The 27,670-nt window shown below is 48.7% G+C and overlaps 2 protein-coding genes across 6 annotated transcripts; one reads left to right on the top strand and one right to left on the bottom strand.

The window, feature by feature from the left end:
• Positions 1–1,471: 1,471 nt before the first annotated feature.
• On the bottom strand, positions 1,472–10,457 carry COQ4 (coenzyme Q4). 5 transcript variants are annotated; one of them, XM_064490560.1, is made up of 7 exons: positions 10,076–10,457; positions 9,870–10,001; positions 8,667–8,763; positions 8,045–8,212; positions 3,295–3,424; positions 2,604–2,697; positions 1,472–2,085 (listed from the first exon to the last, which is right to left on the bottom strand). In XM_064490560.1, the coding sequence occupies exons 1-7, from the start codon at positions 10,183–10,185 to the stop codon at positions 1,914–1,916; spliced, it is 903 nt and encodes a 300-aa protein (XP_064346630.1). In that variant the 5' UTR covers positions 10,186–10,457; the 3' UTR covers positions 1,472–1,913. The 5 variants fall into 5 exon arrangements, with proteins under 5 accessions (XP_064346630.1, XP_064346631.1, XP_064346633.1 ...); XM_064490561.1 differs by having other exon boundaries at positions 8,045–8,147; positions 10,076–10,450; XM_064490563.1 differs by lacking the exons at positions 1,472–2,085; positions 2,604–2,697 and having other exon boundaries at positions 3,294–3,424; positions 10,076–10,145.
• A 115-nt stretch (positions 10,458–10,572) lies between these two features.
• TRUB2 (TruB pseudouridine synthase family member 2) lies at positions 10,573–27,670 on the top strand. Its single transcript, XM_010984280.3, has 8 exons — positions 10,573–10,720; positions 11,083–11,214; positions 12,688–12,762; positions 13,909–13,970; positions 15,231–15,312; positions 17,005–17,077; positions 17,598–17,734; positions 18,513–27,670. Exons 1-8 carry the CDS (start codon positions 10,612–10,614, stop codon positions 18,836–18,838), a joined length of 996 nt encoding a protein of 331 aa, XP_010982582.1. The 5' UTR covers positions 10,573–10,611; the 3' UTR covers positions 18,839–27,670.

Raw genomic sequence — 27,670 nt, 5'->3', positions numbered from 1 at the left:
CCGAGGTGGCATTTGAACACAGGTGTGAATGACAAGGAGCTCACCACGTAAGGACAAGGTGTTGTTCCCAAAGGTAGGAAGAAGACCAACATGGTTTATTCAGACGAAGAATGGAAGGTTCTAGGCAAAAGTTGGCAAGACTCACGGGCTGTGGTAAGAACTCATTAAGTGGCAGCTATTGCCATTGTTAACGGGAGAACCCATCGTGAGCTGATGACAAAAATGCTACCCTGTGATCTAGAGACCAGGCTCCATCCCCAGCTAATCCTGATGTCCAGGGCCCATCTCTCAAGTGCTATAAAAGCCCAGGGTCATCTGGGCACCGAGTGCCCTGAGCAGGTGAGGGCACCAGCTGGACAGAGACCATCTGAGGGTCTGTCCTTCCCCTCAACGTTGGCACTGCTGACTTTTACTGACCTCAAGTTAGAGGTGGCTGGGACCTTGGGAAGCCGTGGAAATAGCTGGCAGGTCTGGAAAGGTGGTCTCTAGGGCAAAGATTGATGAAGTATGGGGAGCTCACCCCAGTCCCCTCCTCTTTCTGCAGAAACTCCCAAGAGCTCAGGATGAGGCTTCCCTCTTGAAAAGGCCATGGTTCCAGTGTAGGCCTCCAGCCTCCCACACCTTCCCTCTGCCACTGGGAGCCCTGGACAGGGACACGGTGGGCACGAGGAAGGCTGAGGCACCAGTGTGGCAGTGCTACGGGTCTTCAGACAACCCGATTCCAGCCCCAGCTCCGCTCCTACTGCCCCAGTAAAATACAAGTAATAGTACCACCTCCCTCCGTGTTGTTGGAGGTATCAGCATGACAATGCATCTCAGCTGCTAAGGCACACAGTACAGCTATAAACAGTAGCCCTTATTATCCACAGGGAAGCAGGCACAGGAGCACCAACCAGGCCTTGTGGCCTGTGTTCTATTTACTCCAGACAATTCTTTGCCTATCTCTTGGCCTTAGTTGCTGTACCCACACAATAAGGATCTGGCCTCCAAAACCTCTAAAGGCTCTGACATCTTGGGAGTGTTTCTGGCTTTAAATCCCAAGATGGGGCTGCCTACTCTTCCAACAGTGCTTTCCACCTTGCCATCCCCACTCCTTGGCTCTGACTCTAGGAAAACGCCTGCTGCCATTCCAATGAGCCCGCAGCCTCACAGCTGCCTCCTCCACCTGCAAACATTTCTCTGGGCATCACCTAATAAAATCCCCACCATAACCCTAGGAGGTGGGAGCTGTTTTCATTCTCCTTTTACTGATGATAAAACAGTTCAGAGAGCGGAAGGGACTTGCCTGCAAGTTCCTCTGTTAGAAAATGGTGGAGTTGGGAATTTGAATCCCAGTCTGCCTAATTTCAGGGGAGATGGGACAAGCAGTGGAAGTTCAGGCTGGAGGGAATGTCGGCCCTCAGGGCTCAGAGGCCCTAGGCTGCCAGAGTCCTGGGCAGCACCAGGCAAAAGCAGGAAAAGCAGACTCTAGACCTGATGGGAGCCTTTATTCAGAATGCGGAGACTCACCTCCCCCTCTGCCTCCCTCTTCTCAGGCCTTTGACTTGGGTATAGCCTTCCCTCCTACCAGAGAGCCTGGCACCCAGAAAACCCTGGCTGGTAGGGACGGGTTGGGAACAGGGGTTGTGGACCTGAACCATCCCAGCACAAGCCTAAACAATGATTCCTGCTCACAGGTTATTCTCTTTGGCTCTCGGCTCCCCTAGGAGCTCCAAGGTACTGCCTGTTCCCTCCCAGGTTGGCCCTCACAGCTGCTCAGCAGTGGTTATGATAAATTGTGACTCATAATGTTCAAGAGTCAGTGTGCAAAGAAAAGGAACAAAATTAATGTCAAAGGAGCGCTCTGTCCCCAGGGAAGCAGGGGTCGGGGGTTGGGAGCCAGGCCAGGCCCTCCTGGCTCAGCAGCTCAGGGCCTAGGCCAGGCCTTCGACGCGCCTGGGGGGCTCTGTGATGCCCAGCTCCTCCCGCAGAGCCCTCAGGGGCTGCTCCCAGCGCCGCTCGTAGTACAGGTTGAGGACACACGGGGCCCTGCGTCCATTCTGAACTGCCCAAGGGATCAGCTCCGAGACCAGCACTTGCAGGCTCCTGTGGGGCAGCAGAGGAACAAGACAGAATGTCTTAAGTGCTGGCCAAGCCATGTGCTCAGCAGTAGATATGGATTTTCTCAGTTAAACTTCACACAGACCCAAGAAGGAGGTAGTTTTTATCCCTACTTTTCGGATAAGGAAACAACAGCTCAGTGAGCTAAAACCCTGTCCAAAGCCAAACATGCCAAAGCCCAGATTTAAATTGAGGGCTACTAGCTCCAGAAACTAATGCCAGATGGCATCCCCCTGACCCCTCCAGTCCCGACTCCACTGTTTTGACCTGAGATTGAGGCCTGGCCCAAGAGATCCTAGAGTCCTAAGAAACGTCCAGGCTTCATTTGTCGTCTGTCCCGGAGCCCCTGCGCCAGGCCAGTTTCACCTCTCTGCCCCATTCTTCCCACCCTGGCTTCCTGGAGAACCATTGCGGCTGCTCAGAAAGGCAGCAGGCTTTTCCTATTTCCTGGAGCCCTGACCCCTCTGAGCTCTCCCCCGACCCCTCACCACTTGAGAACTTACTGGGCACTGAGTTGGATGGGTCCAAAGAGTGCACTCAGGATACACATGGGCAGGCCGGTCTGGACAGCCTCAAACCACTTCACCACGATCTCCCCTGGCAGGCAGGGTGGGGAATGGGTGGGAGGTGAGCAGAGGCCAGGTAGAGAGGCCAGTGATGCTCAGGGCAGGGCACAAGGAGATGTCTGCTCCCCTCTGATCTCTGCCAGAGTTTTTAGCAAGTGCCTGGTCCTGGCCTGTGCTGGGCCCTGGGGCACTTGGCTTGGGGTTGGGGAGAGGGTCCAAGAAAATAGCAGAAGGAAATAGGGCTGGAAAGGAAGCTTGGGGCCAGAATGCAGAGGACTCCAAAAGCCAGGCTGAGGAGTCCAGGGCTTAGGGAATTGCTGAGGGTTTCAGAGTGCAGGAAGCTAACAACCAGAGCATGGCAGGGAGCCCTGGCGTTTGGATGCTGCTACATCAGTGAAGGAGCCATAAGAAGCAGTGGGAATGGAGGATAGGGGATACATCGCACAGACGTACCAAGATGTTCGAATAAAGCAAAAAATGAGGCACTAAGCCAGCTAACTGGAGGTGGCTGAGACAGGAGTGCCTTGCCCTGGCCCTGCAGACAGACCCTGGGACAGACTGGCAGAAGCACCCCGCCCCACCCATGCCCCACTCCGATGCACCCAGCAGCTGGCTGGCTGGCACTTACCCAGGATGTTAGTGGGCATCCCCAGCAGGGTGTGGACCATGTCGTGCACCTCCCGGTACCTCTGGATCACGTACGCCAGCTCCTCATCGTCCACGAATCGGGTGGGCGCTCGGGTGTCTGGGGAGACCCTCTAACAACCAGGAACCTCCCCTAGATCCCTTCCCAATGTTTCCCAGGGTCCAATTTGCCAGCCTCTCCTTGACTCTCAATCCCACCCACCAAACCCATACCTCACCAAAAGCCCCCGGGGACTTTGTTTCCCTGCTGACACAGGAGTCCTCAGGCAGGGACTATGGTGGGATCGGCACCCCCTTGGCCTACCCCAGCTCACACATAACACACACACCCTGTTGGAATCTATGGCAAAGAAATCCCTGGGGGCAGGGGGAAGCCCCTGCAGGGAGAGGGAAGCAGGAGTTGTTGTTTAATGGGTATAGTTTTAGTTTTACAGGATGGGAAAGCTCTGGAGATTGGTTTCACAACAATGTGACTAAATTAAACACTACTGAAAGGTCCATTTAGAAATGGTTATGATAGTAAATCTTACGTTATTTTTTAAAATCACAATTAGAAGTAAAATGGGGAAAAAAAAAGAAGCAACCAAGACCCCTAATGCTTTAGATGAGCTGCTCCTAGCCTAGAGTACTCTTTCCTGCCACCCTCATCTTCCCCTTGACAATTCCTGTCCTTTACAACCTGGCTTAAGAGTCCCCTCTGTGGGAAGGCTGTGTCTGAGCTTCAGACAGATCAGGTCCATGTTATGGTCTCTTGTAGCATCCTGTACCTTTTTGTGGCTTTTAACACAATTGTATTATGATGTTTAGTGCATGTGATTGGGTTTTTTTTCCTAATTTTAAAAATTTAATTAAAAGATTTTTTTTTATTTTGGTTTTTATTTTTTGTTTGTGCATGTGATTGTTAATGTCTCTCTTCTAGACCTGCACTGTCCAGTATAGCAGCCAATCACATTATGGCCCCTGAGCCTTGAAATGTGACAAGTCCCAACCGAGATGGGCTGTACATGTAAAATACACCTTGGATTTCAAAGACTTGGTATGAAGAGAATAATGTGAAATCTCAATAATTTAAAAATACTGACTTCATGTTGAACTATTTTAGTATATTGGGTTAAACAAAATGTTATTAAAATGAATTCCAGGGGAGGGGGGTATAGCTCAAGTGGTAGAGCACATGCTTAGCATGCAGGAGGCCCTGGGTTCGATCCCCAGTACTCCCACTGAAAAGCTAAATAAATAAAACTAATTACCTCCCTGCTGCAAAAAAAACAAAAAGTTAAAATGAATTCCACCTGTTTCTTTTTGCTTTTATTAAAGTGGCTAGCAGCAGATTTTAAATTCCCTATACAGCTTGCATGCTATGTCTATGATCAGTGTTGCAGCAGCCAGTCAGCAGCACAGGACTGTTGACAGGCTGGCTCTGTTTTGCTCACAGCTGTATCTCCAGGCTCTGGATGAATAAACATCTCTTAAATGCATGAGCAAAAGGCAAGCCATGGGCACTTTTCTGATCCCAGGTAAGGATGCAACTGTCCTCCTTTTACCCACCCAGCGCCTCTCTGAACCCTCAGCAGCACCCATGCAGAGTGGGGGGAGCCTGGCCTTCCTATTCCCAAAGCATAGCCTCAGCCTATCCAGAGCCCAAGGGGTTTGACGCTTCTATTGCTTGGGACTGCTGGCTTGGTGCCATGGTCCGTGTTTGTGACCTCATTGGGCTCCTGGTCCTAATTTCTTCTACAGGGTTCTACCTGCTGCGTGAAGCTGATGGTGGTAACAGTGATGGCCAACATCTATTGAGCACCTACTGTATGCCAGCACTGTATGAAGTCCTTTACACATATTATCATACAGTACTGTCGAGACCAGCTGGGGGTAGATACTGTTATAAGCCTCAGATATAGATAAGAAAAATAAGGCGCACAGAGATAGTCTGCCCAAGATCACACAGCTAATCAAGTGGCTGAGTCAGGATTTGAAACAAAGCCTGCTGGATTCCAAAGCCTTAACATCCATTATTAATCAGCCATCTAAGTGCCTTGGAAGATAAACATTAGGTTTCCTTACCTCAGATAAGGAGTCTGAGGCTCAGAGGTCAAATGATTTGCCCAGGGCTTTAAAGTTGGGAAGAGAGGCAGAATTGTAACTCAGGCTACTCTTAACCCCAGAGCCCATGCTTGTAATCTTGATGCCACAACGATGACTATAGCCCCTACCCATGTCAGCCTCAGGGAGGGTGACCTCACCTTGAACTTTGCTCTAAAGCTCTGCTAGGACAAAGGTATTCCTTTACATTTCATGGGCTGCTGGTTTCTGTGCTCCAGAAGTGTCACAATCTATAGGGCTGTTACCACAACTAGGGCTGTGATTGGGCAAGGTGCCCAGGGAGGTCTTGGGGATCCCATCCCCTCCACAGCAGCAGGACAAAAGGCTCTGGGGGACTTCAGAAGACGACTGACTGTTCTTGGATGGCACTTGGAGCAGGTCATCCTGATGGGTTTCCCACTGATGAAATAACTTGCATCTTGGTGAAATCTGAGGGAGATGGTATAAAATGGGGTGGGGGCGAGTGTCAGGAGAGTATGGGGAGCAGATTGTTTTCTCAGGGACAATAATCGCCTATAGCAGGGGTTCTTAACTGTCCACCAGGGAACATGTGCAACATCTGGAGACATTTATATCTGGTCACAGCTGGGTGGGGCGTGTATTATTGGCATCTAGTGTGTAGAGGCCAGGGATGCTCTAAATATTCTGCAATGCACAGGGCAGCTCCTGCAAGGAACTATCCAGTCTAAAAAGTCAACAGTGCCAAGGTTGAGAAACCTAGTTCTAGAGCAATCTTTGCTCACTCCTTGACCTCCTCCAGCCTGGCTGGCTCCTGCAGCTAGAATGGAGAGCCACTTAACAGAGGTGCTTTGATGGGATATGTATGTGTTGGGGGCCAGGATGGGTAGGGTCAGGGAAGGTGCCCTGCTGTGTCCTAACGTCCTTTTATAAATCAGATGATGTAACTATCCTGCTCGAAAACTTTCCTATCGCTTCTATTACAAAATATAGACTCTTTCTTTAAGTAGATAGGGTAGGGGGTCCCTGGAGAAAGAAAAATAGGCATAGCTTTCTTGACATAAGAGAAGCCATTTTGGCCTAAGCCATTTTGTGATCTAAGCCTGGCCACAATGCTGGCCCTTGAACAGGTCTCAGTAATTAAGGATCTTAAAGGAAAAGGAATTCAGGGACAGAGGAAAAGCGTCAAGAAAGAAGAGTTCAGTGATAAAACACAGCCCCAGTTCCTCCTAAAAGGATATAAAGAACAATCTGATACATTATCTTTAAGTCGTTCTACAGGAACTAAGTCCCCCATCCAGGTCAAGAATGGTAACTACCTAAGAAATGATAATGCTGACCTCGTGACTTCAGTCAGCTGTAGCTTGGACTCTTAGGTCAACCTTTGCCCTAATTCTATGTTGAATTCTCCTCTGCTCAAGCCCCTTCATGAATATGCATATACCTTTAGCTTAAACCTTCCCTAATTTTGTCGTTTGGGGAGGTACTGCTTTAGAAAAGATCTCCAGTGTTCTCCTTACTTGCTGCTATCTTCCTCCTCCCAATCTTTGGCTTGGTTGTGTCTTTTAGCTCGACCTCCTCCAAGAGGTGAATCTCGTTTTTGGGTAACACTTCCCATGGCAGGCAGGGCCTGGCTGGGCTAGGCTGACCTCCCAGCCCACTGGATGCCTCCCCACAACTGAATTCTCTACGGCCACATTGGTCAGTTTTCCTTTTCTTAAACACAAAGAGTCAGTTCCTCTACTGGGAATGCTCCCCCCATCTCTCTTCAGGGCTGGCTCCTCCTCATCTTCCAAATCTCCTCAGCAGGGCCTCCCATGACCACCCCATTAGAAGTGGCTTCCTGGTCCATCCACCCACCCCACCCCAGTCCTCTGTCACACTGACTGCTGTCCTCACGGCACCATCTGCTACAACAGAAGCTCCACAAGGGCACGCTCTTTGCTGGTTTAAGTCCCAGTTGCTGGGGACAGTGTCTCATGTTCTAAGTATGAAAATTTTTTGTGACTTTTTTTTTCTTTTATTGCTCTCTTTTGTTAAGACATAATACTAGCTCCATGAAGGCAGGACCTTGTCTGTCTAGTTCACCATTATATCCCTAGCACTTGGAATAATGGATGGCACATGGCCAATTCTGAACAAATGAATGAGGCCCTCAGTAGTTGGGACTCCGTCCCTCAGCGACTGTCTTTCCTGCCTAGGGTTGGAGAGTGCCACAACTTGTCTAGAAAAGGCTGTTTCTAGAACCAGGAGACACAATACAGCAGTTAAGAATGTGACCTGAATTTGAATACTGCCTCCATTATTACTGGCTTGTGAAATCAGCAAATCGCTTAACTGTTCTGAGCCTCAGTTTCCTCATTTATTAAAAGGGGATAATAATACAACATATTTGACCAGGTTGTTGGGACAATTTGGTGAAATCATGTATGAGCCTGGCATCTGGCATGCAGTAAGAGGTTAATAAATGCTGGCCAGTTTTATTGCCTGGAGCGATGTTCCTGGCCTGCTTGCCTGTCCCACAGAAAAACGACAAAGCCTTGGTACAAGAGACTGCAAGGCACTCTTGCCCATGGTGGCAGCTCAGGCTCTTCCTTCCTCAAGACAGTACTCCTGTATCATTCCTCTGCCCTTCCTGATGACTGCCAAGTGCACAGAAGCTGGAAACTCACATTCACATCCAGGAAACGGAGATACTCGCGGCCAAAGGAGTCCTCAGGCAGACTCCGGAGCTTGCCCAGGTCGAGGGTGGCCAGTGAGATGCGGGGACGCTCCCTGAGAGGCAGAAAGCAGGACTCAGGAGTTGCGAAGGCACCAGCAAAGGCAGGTGAAAGGTCCAGCTAGAACAAGGGCGTGACAGATGAAGGGGCAGAGAGCAGCAATGGGGCCACAAGTCATAATGGAGCACTTCCTACTGGCCAGACAGGTGGCAGGGACTACCACAAACTAAGGTGATGATTCCTGCTTGCAGGGGCACAATCTAGGTAGGCAGGCCTCAGATGTGACCAGGGTGTTCACAAAGGCATTGCAGACTTGGGGGTTACAGGTAGCATGTGTTATGGGACCTTAGAGAAGGCAGTCTTGTTGCTGGAACTGGGCTTAGGTCACCATACTGCACTACCCAGGGGTCATCAGTGTCCACATGAATGGCGCCCACGGTGTTGGGCAGTGCCCAGCCTGTGCAACCATCCATAGGGTATCAAGAGGAGCTCCCTAGAGGAACACAGTGTGACTCCAGTGAGATCAGAATCCCAGGAGAACGCCCCCAACCCCCCGGGCAGAGCTGGGACCTACTGCAGGATTTGGGCACCCTCTGGATCCCTCCTCATCTGGTCCCTGAGGACCTTCAGGGTACGGTATCCTGTGGTCTCCCCTAGAACTGCAACCATGTCTGAAAGGAAAGAAATGGGGACAAATGGAGAATATGATCTTAGGTAAGTTACCTGATGTAGTCTGAGCCTTAATTTCCTATGTGATAAAAACAGAATATCTAATTCTTAGTTATGAGGATTAAAGTTAAACAGTGAATCACCTGGCACACAGTAAAGCTTGATATACCTATAGTTATTAACATTATTAATCTAATGGGGTGAGGTGGCTCTGGTTAGCACAGTACTCTAGTTTATAAATCACTTTAACATCCATTATCACGATAGAATATCGCGTCTCCATGGATAGGTGTAGGCTTTGGCATCAAAGAATGCTGGATTTGAGCCCAGGCACAGTCACTATGTAGGTGACCTTGTGCAAACTGCTTCACATTTCCAACTCTCAGTGTCCTAATTTGTGAAGTGCAGATAACGCCTTTCTTATAAGGTTAACGTGAAAAATCAAGAACATCATGCATATAAAACTTAGCACAGTGAGCAACCAAAACAAGGACTCAGTGATCAGTTAGCATTATAGTTTTTATTAGTAGGGGTAATAGTACTTTCCAGACTTAAGAATCCTAGAGGAGATGAGAAAAGCATTGTAGGATCCTAGAATGTTCTATTTAAACACTCAGCATTTATCGAGCATTTATTAATGTGCCATGCAATATCTAAAACATTACCACTACAGTAGAACAGGGCAGTCATGGTCCCTGACCTCATAAAGTTTAATTTCAAACCGGATGTTATAATTTGATGGGTGCTCGTAAGTCATCTATTTAGTCCAGAGGTTCTCAGTGTGATTGGATGACAGGCTCTACCGGGAAGCAGTTTAAAAAGGCAGCTCAGATTCCCCGCCCCTTCCTCCCCCCTCCCCCCGCTCCCCATTCCCGACAGATTAGAATTGAGTAAGTTTAGGGTGGGACCCAGGTGTCTTCATTTTTATGAATGTTGCGAGTCATTATAAGGTGCAGCCAGGTTTGGGTACCCTGGCCTAGTCTAGCCTCCAGTTACCCATAAGAAACGGAGGCTTTGGCAGTGGCCGGGACCTCCTCGGGCTTCCAAAGCAAGGGCACGCCCCCACCTCTATATGCCCTAAGGGAGCGCCGGGCGCAAGCGGCCTTACCGTGGCGATACGGGTCGTACAGCGCCATTCCCGCAGAGCCAGCGGCAAGCAGGGCCTTCTGCACCAGGGAGGTGGGGATGTGTTCGGGGTAGAGCAGGCCGGCGCCATGGCTCGTGGCTCGGAGGGGCACATCTGCGGGGCAAGAAAAGACTGCGGTCAAAGGAGCAGACGGGCCCCCAGCACTCCTTCCCGTTTCCGCCACTTGCCTGCAGCAGGCCGGGGGTGGCCTCTGAACGCGCGGAGGGGGCGCAGGGACCGGCGCAGCAGCGTCGCCATGGCAGCGGACATTGTCAGACGTCCGCGGGAGGATGGGCATGGCGAGGTCCACACGCTAAACTTCTCCGGAGACGGCGCGCCGGAGAAGTCAAAAAGACTCGATCTCTACTGCAATGAGTAGGGCTTTTGGGGGGTAAAGGAGTGGCACGGACAGGAAATGTCCCTATCACTAAGTGTTAGGAAACCCAGGTGACCTTTCTGCCACCTACTTCCACGGATATAAACTCTCCCCATTTCACCTTACCCCAAAATCGGTCTCCAAGTAAGCCCCGCTAGCTTTGAGGCTCAGCGCCGGACCCTACTTCCTTCTCCGCAGTACGTTTTCCCCGAGCACCATACGACGCGAACCTCTTCCGGCTGCGAAACATGGCGGTACCCATTGGAAGGACCATGTTTGGGGGCGGGACCATATAGCACTTCCGTCTGGTTTCCTCTTTTTTGCCAGCCGGGGCGGCGGGTTTCAGGCATGGCGTCCGCCGGCCTGGCTCGGCTGCATGGGCTCTTCGCTGTCTACAAGCCCCCGGGGCTAAAATGGAAGCATCTGCGGGATACGGTGGAGCTGCAGCTTTTGAAAGGTAAGTGCCTTGAGCCAGACTCACAATCCCGCTCCCGTTTTCCTAGAAGTCCCTTGTCCGCTTCTGATCCTTGCTGCAAAATCAAGTCATGTGACCTAGTCGTCTGTTCTCTACACTGTGTTGTTACTCCTTGCTTTCCCCTGCGTTCAGATGGTGTACACAAACTCAGTATTGTCTGTTGTCTTAAATAGTTAATAAGTAGTAGAATCAGGATTTGAACCCGTCTGTTTCTTAACGACTGCTGTTTTCTACACCGTGGGCTTTCATCTGTCTTCTACATGTCCGTACTTCCCTGCACCCCCAACCCCCAACCAGGTGTTCAGAAAAAATTGACAGGATCTCCTTTACTTTTGTGTGCTCAGGTCTCAATGCTGAGAAGCCTCCTGCCCCTGAACAGCATGTTCGCTTCCTGCCGGGTCCCATGGAGGGCAGCGAAAAGAAGGAGCTGACCCTCACAGTCACCAGTGTGCCCACCCTCGTCGACCACCCGCTGGGTAAAGCACATTCATGAAGGGGCTTGGGTGTCACATCCCAGGAAGCCAGTGCTCAGACTCCTGTCCCAAAACCAATGTAGGGCCACAGCGGGAATAAAGTATTTGACCAGATATTGGCAAATTTTCCTGGAAAGGGCCAGATAGTCAGTGTTTTAGCTTTGCAGGCTCACTTCTGCCATTGTAGTGCAGAAGCAGCTGTCGACAGTATGTAAAGCAATGAGCCTGGCTGTGTTACTTGTGGATACTGATAGGTGAAGTTTATAGAATTTCATATGTCTTAAAATATTATCCTCTTGAGTTTTTTGAACCACTGATTTTTTACATTGAAAAATGTAAAAACTATTTTAACTTGTGGGCCATTAAAAAAAACAAAACAGACTTGAGGATTTGACCTGTGGACTGTAGTTTGCTGACCCCTTTATTATTCTGGGACTCCAGGTGGGAATTGAGACCCTCAGGCAGAAGTCCTAAGGAGGGAGTTTTTGGGCTCCTGTGAAAGAGTGACTTACTAGTTAACAGCTCTGCCCAGAGTAGAACTAGTTCTGATAATGAGCCTCCTGTCACTAGATGTGATTAAGGCATGTGTTGGGGAGGCTGTAGGAGGGCTAAGGAGCTTGACCAGGACCCTCTAAAACCCCTTGGACAGACATATTCAGTGACTCTACAGTATAACATCAGTGACAAGTATGCTGTATCGAAGACCTACTCTGTACTAGATACTGTGTTTAGCTTTTCTCAGGTACCACCCCACTGAATCCTGTGAGGTGGGTCCTAGTCCCATTTCACAAATGAGGAAACTGAGGCTCAGGGTTGACGTGTTAAGTAATGTAGCCTGGGTTCAGTAGACTCTTAATCACATGTACCCTTCCCTGACGTTCCTTTTGATCTTCAGAAATGTAAAAGCTTCTAGCTCATTCCTGCATTTATACTCTTTTTTAAAAAAACAACTTTATTGATGTATAATTGATATACAAAAGCTATATACATACTTAATGTATATTAATTTGATGGGTCATTCATTTTTTTCAATAGTTATTTCCTGAGCAGTCAGTGAGTTCTGGGCTCTGGGGGCAGAACTGTGAACACACAGACCCAGGTCCTGCCTTAAGGAGCTCTCAGCCTCCATTTTCTTCCTGGGATAGTGGCCAAGGCTCTCTCTCCTTCCGTAGGCGCTGGACAGGGAACCCCACAGTTTTGATTCTAGCATTATGCTCAGTCCACTTGAAAGCTCTCACTGTGGGGAATGGTGAAAGGCAGAGTAACAGGCCTCTTGGGCTGCCCTTTCTCTGGGCCCAGAAAACTGGAGAAATGATTTAGGGCCCCAGATTCCATGGTGGGGAAGCCTGAAATTCCAGCCTGATCCTGGTTTGGGTTCCACGAGGCTGCATTCTACCAATGAGGTCATCACACAGCCCAAAGCCTTCCTGGAGGCTAGATTTATTGAGGAAAAGGATCTTGTTTATTTCTTTCCAGTATGTGGACCAGTATTCACCAGCCTGAAGGTTGGAGTGGGACACCGACTGGATGCCCAGGCGTCTGGGGTGCTTGGTAGGTGGTGTGGTGAGCCTAGGGTGCTGTGATAGAGGCTTGGAGGATGATTGGGGAGCCACCAGGAGCCCAGCCCACTTCTAACCTGACAGCCATTTCCCACTACGCCTTCCTCCCGATTCCTGTCAAGTCTGATCCTCTGGGGAAATGACTGGTGCAAAGGGGGAAGTCATAAACACCCACCTTATCAAGTGATTCCTGCATGTGACATGTACGAAACCCTTTGTACTTTGTATTCACTGTAACAACCTTATTTGATAGATACTGTATGATTTTATGAAGAAAGTAAGACTCTAGGAGCATAGGTAATTCATCCTTGGTAACGTGGCTAGTGAATGTCCGTGGTTCAGAGAGGGAAAACAGTCACCACTGTCTGTAGGATAGCCAAGCGCATGACTCTGGCCCCCACTGGCCAGGGTCTGGATGTCACTGGAGCTAGACACACAGTGCCCGAGTCATGAGCCATCTGTGTCCCCAGGGTCAGGCGGTGGCCACTTCCTCCATGCACAGTAGTCACAGCAACGTGTCTTGCTTCCTGGGACACAGGCAGGCAGACATGATCTCATCCGCCTCTCCGTTCTTCCTCTCCAGGAGTGAATGGAGGGTCATTCTTTCCTTTAGCCAGAGGGGGAAACAGACCCAGGGGAAGGCAAGGAGTAGCCACAATGCCCCTGTTTATTGGGCCCTTCCTTTGTTCTGACTGCTTTTTGTGCATGGCCTCAACTACCACAACACCCACAGGGATCAAACAGTATTTTTATCCCCATTTCACTAATGGGGAGCCTGAGACCCAAGGAGGTTAAAGGACAGGCTTAGAGCCATCTCAGATTTGAGTGTAGGTCTGTGTGGCTGGGCTAGTGGTCTCACTTTTGAGAGCATCAGGACCCTTGGGGGAGCTTACTAAGGATCCTAGGCCCCCTCCCCAACACAAGTCAGAGTCAGTATACGTGAGTGGGACCCGGAAATCTGTATTTTCATATATACACAGGCGTTCACTTGCTCCCTATAGAAGAAGCTCTCCTTGCCCCCTTGACGACTTCCACAGCATAGGAAGTGGGAGTTTTCTGTTGGAGGGTGTGGGAGTTGGAGGTGCCAGGGGAACAGGAAGAGGAAGCCAGGTGTGAGATCAGGCTGTGTGCCTTTCAGTGCTTGGCGTGGGACATGGACGCAAGCTCCTCACCGACATGTACAACGCTCATCTCACCAAGGTATGGGGCTGTGGGTGGCCTGCTTATCCCTTGGCCCTTTCCCTGGGATCACTGGTAGGATTCTGAAGCTGAGAGGATTCCACGGGGAATACCGAGGCCATCAGTCAGCATTTATTATGGTTGTGTGCTCGGGGAGACTAGCAGTAACATCATAATGCCTGCCGGCTCTCTGTACTGAGCACTGTCTGTGGACTCCCTTGCAGGTGCCTTACAGCATCCCGGTAAAGTGGGATCTGTTGTTAACCCATTTTACAGACGAGAAAATGAGGTGCTTGCCTAGGGCCTTTAAGAGGCAGAGCTGGAATTTGAAGCTGGATCTGCCTTACACCAGATCCTGGTCATGACACCACTCCGTTCTCTCCCCAAGACTGAGAAGTGGACATCACTGTCTAGGTGTCAGGGAGCTCGCATGCATGCCAGGGCTGTGGAGTCTGGCATCACAAGTGTGTGCAGAGATGCCATGTTAGAAGGCTCGTATTTTTAGTAGAGAAGAGTACAAATTCTGGAGCTGGGTCTTTGATTCAAGACCCAGCTTGTACCACTCCACCAACTATGTGTCACAGGGTGGGTCACTTAACATCTGTGTGCCTCCATTTCCTCATCTTTGAAATGGGAATGATCAGGGGGAGGGTATAGCTCAGTGTTTAGAGTACATGCTTAGCATGCAGGAGGTCCTGGGTTCAATCCCTAGTACCTCCATTAAAAATAATGAATTAAATAAATAAACCTAATTACCTCCCCCCAAAAAAATTTTTAAAAGAGAAATGGGAATGATCATTGTATCTCCTCTGTGGGGTTACTTTGAAGATTAAGTTATTGGCTACATGAAATGTGCTTAGCACGGCCACTGGCACTGGTAGATGCTCAGTTGATGTTACATTTTTGTCCCCTCTGTCATCGATGTTACTGCTTTTCTTTGTGGCGGAGGCAGGTGGCTACACAGAGCATATTCGGAGGGGTGAGAAGCCATAGCACATCCTGGGAGGGGCTGGCAGAGAAGTTGTCATGTTGGGCGGCAGTGGAGAGACAGGCCTGGGGTGGTTGCAGGGGGGCCGTCAGTGCCCTTTGCAGGCTGCCAGTGCTTCCCATCATAGGAGAGTCCAGTGCCCTTCCCCATGGGGCAGCCGGGCAGAGGCTGAGCGCCTGAGCTTCCTGAGGGAGACCTGAGGGCCCCCCAGCCTCAGTTGAGCATCCAGGGGTGTGAGCACTGAGGCGCAAAGCCAAGAGGCTGACCATACTGTCCACTTCCTGTCCTCACAGGAGTACACAGTGCGCGGCCTCCTGGGCAAAGCCACAGACGACTTCTGTGAAGACGGGCGGCTGGTGGAGAAGACAACGTATGGTGAGATTGCGCAGGAGCCCAGCATGGGCGGGAGGGGCTGTTGTGGCCGCCTCTTCAATTGCTTCCTGTGATTCCTCACCCCGACGTGGGCCATGAGGACTCCCTCTCAGTTACTCTCAGACACACCAAGCTTGGGCTGGCTCTTGGTGGGGCTTAGACATGTCATTCTGTCTTCTAGGAATGCCCTGTGCCCCTCTGTGCCTCACTTAGATGTCACCTCCCCGGGGAAGCTCCTCTAGCCCCCAGGTTTAGACTGGATATACTGTCAGAAAAGTAATCAAGTAGTGATTAGTGATTATTTAATACCTGTCTCCCTACCAGAATGTCACCCACGAGAGCAGAGACTGGGTAGTTCTACTCCTATGGTCACACACAGCACAGGGGCTGGGACATGGTGGGTGCTGGAATGATGGATGGATGGGTGGGTGGATGATGGATGGATGGGCAGATGGGTGGGTAGCTGGATGGGTGAGTGGGTGGATAGATGGCTCATTCTTCATTTCTCACTCTCCCCATGTTCTAAGACTTCCTGTAGGATCTGTTGCATTTGCTGATTTGACAGATGTTTTTTTGAGCACCAGCCATGTGCCAGGCACTAGGGGGGACATGTGATGGATCAGATGGGATCCCCAATCTCAGTGACTTCACAGTCTATCAAGGAGAGCAGACATACACTTCTACATCTTCTGGAACATATGGCAAAGCAGCGCTATCTATTTGTACTTGTAGGTGTGTGTCAACATCCAAAAAAAGTCTAAAGACAACTACCAAGTTGGCATTTCTGGGAGGGGGGAAGCCAGAATTTGGAGGAGAGATGTTTGTTGGTGTTGATCTAAATTGCTTACAGAAGATGTATATATCAATTATATAATTGAAAAATAATGTAAACACCAAAGAAAATTAAATACTGGGAAAGTGACCCAGGTACAGAGTGACAGGAGCCAGGAAGAAGAGGTGTGCTCCAAGAGAGGCTTCCTGGAGGAGGCAGCACTTGAGCTTTAAATAAGTGGGGAGGAGGCAGCAGCTTGTGCATTCCAGGTAAGACAACAGCATAATGAGCCAGACAGAAAGGATCAGAGGCCCAGGCCCTTCTGAGCTGGCCAGACTTTAGTCCCCACACCTGCTCACAGGACTCTGGCCTGTGCAGTCAGCAGTTGGCACCTGAGCTTCCTGAGGGAGCTGTAGGATTGGCCTCCCCGCAGAGTTTGTGAGCAACCCCAGGTTTTGCTGCTGCCTGCCCCGCAGTCACTTACTGGGACCAGCAGACAGAGCCACTCCCACTTCTTGCCACCTGTTTCTGCATTTGACCAGGTGGCATCCTCCCTCCTAGGGTCCCCAGCATGAAAAACCCTGGACTGGGGCTCAGGGGACCTGGTTTAGAGTATCAGGCAAGTCATATTACATCTTTGAGCCTCATTTCTAGTAGAACGTGTTCTTAACCTGGAGTGTGTGAGCCCCTTGAAATTGTCCTCAAAATGTTGAGTTCATGAGTATCTTTCTGAGAAGGTCCAGAGCGTTTAAGATTCTCAAAGCACTCTCAACCCCCTAAATGGGAACCCTGGGACCAGAGGATGCTCTGGGCCCCCCTCTAGTTCCAAGGACAGGGCTGCTTTGAGGGGAGGGAGCTTGCCGGTTTGTTGACTCCCCTCCTCAGTGGGCACCTGTGTGCTGACCAGCCCATGGCTTTTGCAGACCACGTGACAAGGGAGAAGCTGGACCGAATCCTGGCCCTGATCCAAGGTTCCCATCAGAAGGCCCTGGTGATGTAAGTGAGGCCCGACCCACACCTCCCTGAAAGGGGGCCCTCGAGGAAGTGCTGGAAGGACAAATGCCCAAAGGGCTCCCTGTCAGCTCCGCCCACCCTGGGACAGATTTCACATATCCACCTTTCAGAGCCTGACACGAAGCACCCATTTCCTTCACCGCACACAGAAGTGTTTCTTTGTGCCACGACCAAGGGGAACAGGCCTCCTAGGGAGTATATGATCTAATGGAGAAGCCAGAGGTCCACACCATCACAGCACAGAGCCAGGGTGCAGGCGGTCAGCGCATGGTTGACAGTTAAAGTCAGAGAGAGTGTGCAGAGGTGGGCAGACCCTGCAGTTAGAGATTGGAGGGGACAGAAAAAGGCTGCTGCAGAGGTGGCTGGAGGAGCAGGGATAAGATGGAAAGAGAAAGATGAGCTTCAGGAGAGGAATGAGTAGGGCAGGGCCAGGTGTCGGCAGTCAGCCCGGCTCCCCCACCGCCCATACCAGCTGCCCACTCGGGCCCCTTCTAATCCCCAGGTACTCCAACCTCGACCTGCAGACTCAGGAGGCCTATGAGATGGCCGTAAGCGGCTTGATCCGGCCCATGAACAAGTCCCCGATGCTGATAACCGGCATCCGATGCCTCCAGTTTGCACCCCCGGAATTCCTCTTAGGTAAGAGGCACTAAGAAGTTGGAGCAGTGCCAAAGGGCCCCTGGGCTTGGGGAGTCACTGTGGAATGCCTTTGCAGAGGCCAGCACCCGTGAGCCCTGATCTCTGTGCCCGAGGCACCAGGGGCCGACTTCCTTCCTGGCCTTGGGCGGGACTTGGCCGATCACACAGCGCACAGAACAAATGCCCCGTCCTGTCTCCTGCCGAGTCCCGCTTTGAAGCCAGACCTTAACAAGGAAAGTTTATATTTAGTGGCTCATTTCCAGAGCCACCCAGTGTTTCAAGTCGTTGTGGGTCATCAGATAACCACTCTCCCCTGCCTGATCCCACCCAGCTCAGCACCCCCACCCTCCCACGCCACTTCTTTCTTCTCTCTTGATAATTATTAACAAGGGCTCCTTTTCTGCAGTACTAACCAGGAGTCTGTACCGGAGGCTAAGCACCTTGTAGAAATTATCTCTTGGATTCCTCACAACCCCTCATTTTACCAATGAGCAAACCAAGTCTTAGAGCAACACTTCTGGAACTTTAATCTCCCTGCGACTCACCTGGGGTTTTTTTTAAAAGGCAAATTCTGACTCATCAGGTCAGGTGGGTCCTGAGATTCTGCATGTCTAACAAACTCAGGGTCGGCCCTGGGCTACATTAGCAAAGCCCTAGAGAACTAAGGTGTCTTGCTAAGGCTGTTACACAGCCAGGTCTCAAGGGGTGTGGATCTAGATCAGCGGACACCAGAGGCCGTGCTCCTGACCACGCACTTGTCACTGTGTGCCCCTGGCAGAGGTGCAGTGCATGCATGAGACGCAGAAGCAGCTGCGAAGGCTGGTGCATGAAATCGGCCTGGAACTGAAGAGCACTGCTGTCTGCTCCCAAGTGCGGCGCACGCGTGATGGCTTCTTCACCCTGGACGATGCCCTTCTGAGGACCCAGTGGGACCTACCCAGCATCCAGGGTGCCATCCAGGCCGCAGCTCCCCGGGTGGCAGCAGAGCTGGAGAAGAGCTTGAGGCCAGGGCCGGGCACCCAGCTGCTCCCTGGTCCAGGCCGGCCCTGGGACTCTGAGGGGCCAAACTCTGCCTTGGGGCAGGAGGGCCAGGTGAGGCACTGAAAAGCCGGGCAGCTGGTGGGGCAGTGGGTGTATAAAGAGAATTGTTCGTGAGCCGGAACTGATGACTAGGGCAGAATGTGAGACTAGGGGGAGCTTTTTCACATGTGACAGAAAACTCGGAAGCTGTAAGAAAAAAAAAGGTCAACAGACTTGGCTCAATTCAAAAAGAAAAACTTCTCTATGGAGGAAAAGACGCTAAACAAATGACAGACTGATAAAAATATTTATATTTACAAACTAATATCTGTAATATAAAAACAGTTTTTAAAACATTAAGAAAAAGATGACAAAATTAGGCTAAAATGATGTGAATTGTGTGTTTAGATAGAAAAATCCAAATGGTCAGTAAACCTGAAATGATGCTCAGCCTCTCTAATCATGAAAGACATACAGATGAAAATGAAATGACTTACCTTGCCTTTTAAAAAAACTTAAGAAAAAGACAGCACCAGCGTTAGGGAGGCTGTGAGAAGATGGGCAGCCTACACTTGGTGGGAATATACAGCTGTGTAACCTTTTAGGAGTAATTTGGAAGTTGTATCAACATTACTCCTGTCCTGTGACTCGGCAGGTTCAGTTTCAGGATCTGTCTTCCAGCGAAGTCGAAGTTGCAGAAAGTTCTAGGTACCTAGATGTTCACAGCTGCATCATAATAGGAACAAACAGGAACTGTGATTACCCTCCATCGACAAGGGCCTGGTTAAGTAAATACATCATGTGCAGGGTCAAAAGGCTCTATTCTAACACCCTCGAGGAAATTACTGCCCCCCCATTTTTTTCTGCCATTGTTATTTCTTTTGACTTTGAACACCTTGGCCTCATATGTACTTTTTTCCTGTTTTTGTTTTGTTTTGTTTTGGCGTGGTTGTCTTTTTTTTTTTAATTTTTGCCTTACAGTTTTATTGAGATATATACAATGGACATACAGCACTGTATACTTTTTTATGGGGGGGCAGTATTTAGATTGTATTTATTTATTTTAATGGAGGTACTGGGGATTAGAACTCAGGACCTCGTGCTTGCTAGGCATGCATTCTACCCCTGAGCTATACCCTCCCCCCAGCTTGGTTGTCTTAACCTCTCTCCATGTGGGTATCTCCCACTCAGAACACTTGGGCTAGGAGCAGCAAGTTGGCCTCTGGCCAGGGCTCAAATGTGGGCCGAGTGGAGGCGCTATGTGTTTCTTGTCCCTGCTGTCACCCTGGGAAAGGGGGCCACAGCCTCCATGGCTCCCTTACCTTCATTCTGGAACACCCAGCGTCTGGGAGCAGTGCTGAGCCAGCGTGGCCTGTGGGTTCCTGGCCGTGAGGCCTGGAGAGCTCAGCTCCCTCATCCAGAACAGAAGAATAATTTCACCCACCTCTTGGGGACAGATGAAGTTGTGGACAGTCAGGTGCTGGCATGGTGCCTGGCACGTAAGAACTGCTCTCTTTGTGGGGGCTGTCCGCTTGCTGTGGCTACTTTCTCCTGAACAGTGACCCAAAAGGGTGGTCACCTGTAGGGCCAAAGGTCTTCTCTCCATCCCCTCTTGTTTCTCTGGCATCAAAATCAGTTGGGAGCTGGATCAACACTACCTTAGCCAGGTGACTAAGGTCAACATCAACAGTCATGTCATGTTGCAAGTATGTACTCTTGATATTGTGTGATAAAAATGGCCCTTCGCCTCTATGCTCTTCCTCCCAATACCCCATATCTTCCGGTCTCTAATCATGAGGAGAACATCAGGCAAATTCCAGTAATAGGGGTGTGGGCTTCTACAAAACACCTGACCAGTTCCCTGTCAACGTCATCAAAAGCAGTGAAGTCTGAGAAACTGACATAGCCAAGAGGAACCTAAGGAGACGTGACAACTAAATGTAATATGGAGTCCTGGAACAGAAACAAAGGACTGTAGGTGAAAACAAAGGAAATCTAAACAATCTGTGGATAAAAGTTAATAATACTGTGTCAGTAGTGGTTCATTAATGGTAACAAATGTGTATCATACTAATCTAAGATGTTAATACACAAATATGGGAAACTTGGTACTGAGTATAGGGGAATTCTCTGTAGTATTGTCTCAATTTTTCTGCAAACTATTCTAAAAAGACAGTCTATTGAGGAAAAAAAGGGATCACCTGGCGAGATCTTTGAGAATCCAGGTTATAGCCCCAGCCCTCAGATTCTGACTTAGTAGGTTTGGGGCCCAAAGTCTGCATTTTAGCAAGTTCCCAAGGTATCTGAAACCAGGGCTTTAAAAAACTGGGCCCTCCGAGGGGCAGGGAGGGTATAGCTCAGTGGTAGAGTGCATACCTGTGTTCAATCCTTAGTACCTCCATTAAAAATAAATAAATAAACCTAATTACCCCCCCCCAAAAAAAAAACAAAACAAAAATTTAAAAACACCACAGGGCCCTTCGGAGGCCAGTTATGTGTTGTCTTTCCCTTCTGGTCTTCAGGACATCACTGATGGCTATTTGAGAGACCATTTAAGAAGAGTAGCCAACAGCCATGGGTGGTGGGGCATGCCCTAACAAAGTGCCTCAAACTGAGTGACCTAAACAATGGAAATTTACTGACTGACAGTTCTGGAGGCTGGAAGTCTGAGCAGTGTTGATTCCTTCTGAGAGCTGCAGGGAAAACCGTCCCATGCCTCTCCTAGCTTCTCTGGTGGTTTGCCGGCAGTCTCTGGCATTCTTGACTTGTAGAAGCATCACCGCAGCCTCTGCCTTCATGTTCACATGGCGTTCTCCCTGAGTGCATGCTTGTGTCCAAATTTTCCCCTTTTATAAAGACAGGAGTCAGATTAGGGACCCACCCTACTCAGTGTTAATTAGTATTAACTAATTACATCTGCAGTGACTCTAAATCCATCCAAATGAAGTCACATCATTCTGTGGTACTATGCATTAGGACTTCACCATGAGGATTTTGCAGGGACACGATTCAACCCATAACAGATGGTTAGACAGTCACCTGGACTGGTCTAGTGCTCCAAAGTGCACTACTGACCTGTGCCCAAAAGCTCCCCCCGAGGTCAGGGCAGGCCCCTTCCTCCTGCCACTGGAGCCGCAGCCCCTTCACACCTGCTACAAGTTGACTAGGGCACCTGTGATGCTGTGGTTAATAAACGCTTCCCTAGGAACTCTTTGATGGGAGGGCTGGGGGAAGGGGGAGGGCGCAGGGCCTCAGTGGGTCTAGAGGGTGGCAACCCAGGGTCAAACTGTGAAGCTGTCCCCTCAAGGGCTTCTCCAAGAAGCTCCTCTTTCATTATACAAATAAGAATTCAAACTTTTTATTTGACTACACTGTATATAAGAGGTATATCTGGATCATATTCTAGAATTTACAAAGTGTGGGTAGTTGGTCTTAGATTCTAAAGCTAAAAGTTTCTCTCAGGAGTCTGTTGAGAGATAGGCTTCGTCTACTTCACTCACCTGAGCCCTGCCATGGGTTTCTAGGGCGGATGTGTATCAGTCAGTGTTCTTCGGAGAAACAGAAACAATAGGATATGTATATACAGAGATTTATTTTAAAGAATTGGCTTATGTGATTGTGAAGATTGGCAGGTCCAAAATCTGCAGGGTAGGGCAGCCAGCTGAAGACTCAGGGAAGAGGTGATGTTGCAGCTTGAGTCCCAAAACAGTCTTGAGACAGCTTTCCCTCTTCCTCCTGAGACCTCAGGATTTTTTCCCTAAGTCCTTCAACTGATTGGATGAGGCCCACCCACACTGTGGAGGGTAATCTGGTAAATCTACTGATTGAAATGCTAATCTCATCTTGAAAATTCCTTCATGGCCACATCTAGACTGGTGTTTGACCAAGTGTCCATGTGACAACTGTGGTCCAGCCTACTTGACACATAAACTTAGTCCCCACAGAATGTATCTGTCTTTTTCATTTAAGAGCATGATATGTGCTCCCTGTGCAGATTGAAAAGACCCGAGAGGGTCTGTGGGACTGACCTCTGGGTTTGAATCCCAGCCCTGTCCTTTCCTTAGGATGTGAACTGAACAAGTGACTTCATGTTGGTCTCTTGTCACTTGAGTCTTGGTTTCTCACCTGTCAGATGGAAGTGATGGCCAACAGTCCCTGTCTCCCACAGAGATCAGACAAACCCAAGGTCACAAGGTAAAAGCTTTTCCTGTGCCAGGCCCTGGGCTAAGAGCACTTGACACACTGATCTCATTCAATACTCTAATGGGCCTAGGGTTTAGGCACTATGCCTATAAACTGAGGCATGAAGAGGGCAAATGACAAGCCAAAGGACACCCAACAAGGGGGTCCAGAACCAGGGATCACATCTGTGCTGTCCCGAGTCAGTGCTCCCAACCACGACTCCATCTTGCCCCTCTGCTGGTGCTATTGCTGCTTTCGTGGTGGTGGTCCCAGGCCTGGCACATAGTAGATGCTTAATAAATATTTATGTAAGGAATTGAATATTGTAAGGAATTGTGATAATGGGATGTAATAAGAAATAGAGTTTTTTGTCCTCCTCCGCAGTTCTGGCCAGAGCTCCTAAACCCCTTGTAATTAATTTCCTAAGTGATAAAGGTGAAAAGAGCATCTTTTATTTTATGTTTTGTCCCCAGTTCCTGAAAGGGCGCCAGGAGGTAAAAGCAGTGAGTGTCTTTTGTTATTCATGACAAGCCCCTTTCAACCACACCTGCCTACTTAATAGAAGCTCCAAAAAACCCCAAAAAAACAAAAACCCTGTAGGATGGGGTTTGGAGAGCATTTGGGGTTAGCAAACACATCTAGGTGCTGGGGTGGGGGCTGCACCCGGAGAGGGCGTGGAAGCTCCTGCCCCTTCCCACGTACCTTGCCCTGTGCACCTCCTCCATTTAGCTGTTCCTGAGCTGTGTCCTTTATAATAAACCAGTGAACATAAGTACATGTTTCTCTGAGTTCTGTGAGCCGTTTGGGCAAATGATCAAACTTGGGGGTCATGAGAACTGCCAATTTATAGCCAATCGGTCAGCAGTGTACGTGCCAACCTGGGACTTGTGGTAAGCGTCTGAAATGGGGACAGTGTTGTGGGACTGAGCCCTTCACCTGTGTGGTGTGAGTTTAACTCCAGGCAGTGAGTGTCAGAATTGAGTTAAATTGTAGGACGCTCCGTCCTCTCCACAAGGAATTGGAGAATTGCTTGGTGTGGAAAACTCCACATATGTGGTGTCAGAAGTATTGTGTATGGAAAGGAAACAGGAGTTGTTTTGTTTTGTTTTTACGTGTAGATGTGTTCAGTATATACATGTTCACTGAATAAATAACCTAAATGGTTAATTTTTTAATGAAGTGGAATCATAATACACACAGTGTATCACAACTGGCTTCTTCCATATAACAGTAGAGTGTGGCCATTTCTCCCTGTCTGTCCATCAGGTATGGTTGTCCCTTCCTCCAGACCCTGTGGGCGTGGCCAGAGACAGGGCTCTGGCTGAGGAAGGTCCTGACCTCCTCCCCCCTTGGCCCCTTCCTTCCCATTGTGTAAATGATGCTGCCAGGATGGGGCAGCTTTCTCAAAGTTCTGGATTCCAGCCAGTTTATTCAATATTTACTCAACAAATACTCATTTAGTGCCTACTATTTGCCAGATTCTGTTGGAGGCACCAGGAATACATCAGTAAACAAGACAGTCCAAATACCATGTGGGGAAAGGGAGTTTGGCAATGTTGAGTAGGGCTGCCTGCAAAGGAGTCACTCAAATAAACAGCTGAAGGAGGTGAGGCACAGAGCTGGGAAATTATCTCAAGGAAGAAGCCTTCAAGGCCAAGGGAACAGTCAGTACAGTTCAAAAGGTATCTGAGTTATCAGGGAACACCCAGGTGAGGGTGCAGGGCCCAGTGATGAGCCTGATTGCCTGTGGATGAGAATCAACTCAAGTCCCTCATGCCTTCATACCTGAGGCAAGTGTCCCACATTCTCAGAAAGTGGGGCTTTAGACCCTTTGTATTAGAATCACCTCAGACTCAAAAAAAAAAAAAAAAAAAGCCGAATAGCAATACTTACATTATACAAAATGACTTTAAAATAAAGACTATTACAAGAGACAAAGAAGGATGCTACATAATGCTCAAGGGATCAATCCAAGAAGAAGATATAACCACGTAAATACATATGCACCCAACACAGGAGCACCTCAGTTTATAAGGCAGATATTAACAGACATAAAAGGAGAAATTGACAGTGACACAATAATTATAGGGGACTTCACATCAATGGACAGATCATCCAGAATATACACTTCTTTTTTAAACAGAGGACTAAGGATTGAACCCAGGACCTTGTGCATGCTAAGCACACACTCTTCCACTGAGCTATTACCCACTCCCAGAATTTACAGTCTTTTCAAGTGCATGTGGAACATTCTCCAGGATAGATCACAGGCCAGGCCACCAGATAAGCCTCGGTAAATTTAATAAAATTGAAATCATATCAAGCATCTTTTTGAACCACAACGCGTAAGACTAGAAATCAACTACAAGAAAAAAACTGCAAAAGACACAAACACATGGAGGCGAAACAATATGCTATTACACAATCTGTGGATCACTGAAGAAATCAAAGAGGAAATTTAAAAAATACCTGGAGACAAATGAAAACAAAAACACAATGATCCAAAACCTATGGGATGAAGCAAAGGTAATTCTAAGAGGGAAGTTTATAGAGATACAAGCTTATAGGAAACAAGAAAAATCTCAAACAACCTAATCTTACTCCTAAAGCAACTAGAAAAAGAACAAACAAAACCTAAAATTAGTAGAAGGCAAGAAATCATAAAGATCAGAGCAGAAATAGAGATTAAAAAAAAAAAAAGGAAAGAAAAGATCAATGAAACTAAAAGCTGGTTCTTTGAAAAGATCAAGAAGACTGATAAACCTTTAGCCAGACTCATCCAGAGCTCCTGCTCTTAATCTTTTTAACCTTGGCCTCTCTATCTTGACCTTGGCCCAATTTAGGCCCACCCCAACTCTGCCTTTGGTGTGTCCCCAGGGTGATTTTCCTATTGAAACCTCGGGAACAGAGGAGCTATGCATGATTCAATCCTGTCTAAGAGGTGTGACGTTGTTAGATAGGAAGCTTATGGAAATATGTGTGTTTATAAGTAGAAAGTGCAGGATATAATCAAGCAATACATGGATCAGCTGGATCCACCTCAAGGGTGAAGAAACCTGGGTGGGGCAGAAGGTTTTTGTAAATCTCAGTTAGTTTGAAAAATTTGGTAATTGGAGTTGGTACATTGGTACATACCACCCTATTTGGAGTCCTGATTGACAAAGAGATTTATGAAAGAGGACTCAGTGTGGTCTGTGAAGAGCTCGAGATTTCCTGGGGGAGAGGGAACCCTGAGTCATGGCCAAAATATTCAGTCAATATGCAGCCTCGGTCTGTCAGGAAAACCACCCCAAATGGCTTGTTGTCCTCACATAGTGGATGTCTTTAATCCTAACAAGGGGAGTTCTTACCAGTGATTATTAAATTGTTCCAAATGTATAAGCAGCATGAGATTTGGAAATTGAGCTTTAAAATTTAAGTTAAAGTATTGAGTTTATTATTTCAAGAAACAGACTGTTTTTGAAGACAAAGAAAGTGCAAAATAGTCCTTACTGTGCACAGAGCAGGCTCTCAAGAACACCAACTTCACTGACAAAGCCGCTGGCCTCCATGCTGGCTGGTCCCCTGCCAGGGTGACATGAGCACTGGGGTGCACTGGGAAAGAGGGGTGCAGCCCCAGGCTTTGGTGGCAGAAGGGCCTGAGTGTCAACCGCAATTTGCCCTGTTTACTGACTGGGTGATTTGACGTCTCTGAAACCAGTTCACCTGTCTGTAAAATGGGAATTAAAATGACACCCATTTTATCATGCTTCAGTTCAGCTCTCCCCCAGGGATTAAGCACATCCTTCTATGGCCCAGCCACAGCTCTGGCATGGGGGACTTGGTGTGGAGGAAAAATGATGTCCTTGGTCTCATGGAGAGTACATTGTAGGAGGAAGAGGCAAGAAAATAATGGGAGAGTTGATCCTTTGGAAGGAAGTCAAGCAGGGTGACTAAAGCAGAGACAGGAAGCTACTTTAGACTGGGCATCCAGGAGGGCCTCTCTGAGGCGGTGACATATAAGCTGGGACCTGGACGCCAAAGGAGCAGCCCCTACAGACATCTCAGGGCAGAGTGTTCTAGACAGAGGAACACAAATAGTAAGCCCTACGTAGGCAAAAGGAAAAGGGGAGAAGGCTAAGGATGGAGAATGGGGCAAGGCAGATGCTCTGTGAGGCCGTGGGGCTCCAAAGAGTACTGGCTTTCGAGCAGCAAGCAGCTGACCTGGAGTCTGGTAACATATGTGGTAGTAAGTGTCAAAGAAATGAAAGCAGAGTGTGCTTTTTGTTTAAGCACCAATCTCTATTCTCTCTTTTTTTGAACATCACTTTCAAGTTCACTGTTTTTGGCACCCAGTTCTAGACAAGTGCATGTAGTTGCCTAACCACTGCCACAATCAGGATACAGTCAGGTCCATCACCCCCAAAAGTCCCTCATGCTGCCCCTTGCAGTCGACTCCTTCCTCCACCTCCTGGCAACTCCAGGGCTGTTTGTTCTTCCTATAATTTTGTCTCTTCCAGAATGTCATCTGAATGGAATGAGACAGTATGTAGACTTTTGAGACTGGCTTCTTTCAGCCTCGTGCTTCTGTGACTTATCCACGTTGGATACATCAATAGTTCATTCTTTTTGGTCCCTGTGGAGCGTTCTACTGTGTGGATGTACCACCATTTGTCAATCCTTTCACTCACGGAAGGACTTCTCGGTGGTTTTTAGTGATTATGAATAAAGCTGGATAGTTCTTTTTTTCTTTGA

This window comes from Camelus dromedarius, chromosome 10 (assembly GCF_036321535.1).
Source record: "Camelus dromedarius isolate mCamDro1 chromosome 10, mCamDro1.pat, whole genome shotgun sequence".
Lineage (NCBI taxonomy): Eukaryota > Metazoa > Chordata > Mammalia > Artiodactyla > Camelidae > Camelus > Camelus dromedarius.
The sequence above is the reverse complement of the archived record's forward strand: the minus strand, read 5'-3'. Positions and strand labels throughout refer to the sequence as shown.

Excerpts from the sequence above, each read along its gene's own strand:
- COQ4 (XM_064490560.1), bottom strand. The coding sequence starts at position 10,185 with ATGCCCATCCTCCCGCGGACGTCTGACAATGTCCGCTGCCATGGCGAC. Across the intron at positions 8,764-9,869 it reads GTACGACCCGTATCGCCACG|ACATGGTTGCAGTTCTAGGG; the intron begins GTAAGGCCGCTT and ends CTTTCCTTTCAG. Across the intron at positions 2,086-2,603 it reads CCCATCCAACTCAGTGCCCA|GAGCCTGCAAGTGCTGGTCT; the intron begins GTAAGTTCTCAA and ends GCTGCCCCACAG.
- TRUB2 (XM_010984280.3), top strand. The coding sequence starts at position 10,612 with ATGGCGTCCGCCGGCCTGGCTCGGCTGCATGGGCTCTTCGCTGTCTAC. Across the intron at positions 12,763-13,908 it reads CCAGGCGTCTGGGGTGCTTG|TGCTTGGCGTGGGACATGGA; the intron begins GTAGGTGGTGTG and ends TGTGCCTTTCAG. Across the intron at positions 17,735-18,512 it reads ACCCCCGGAATTCCTCTTAG|AGGTGCAGTGCATGCATGAG; the intron begins GTAAGAGGCACT and ends TGCCCCTGGCAG.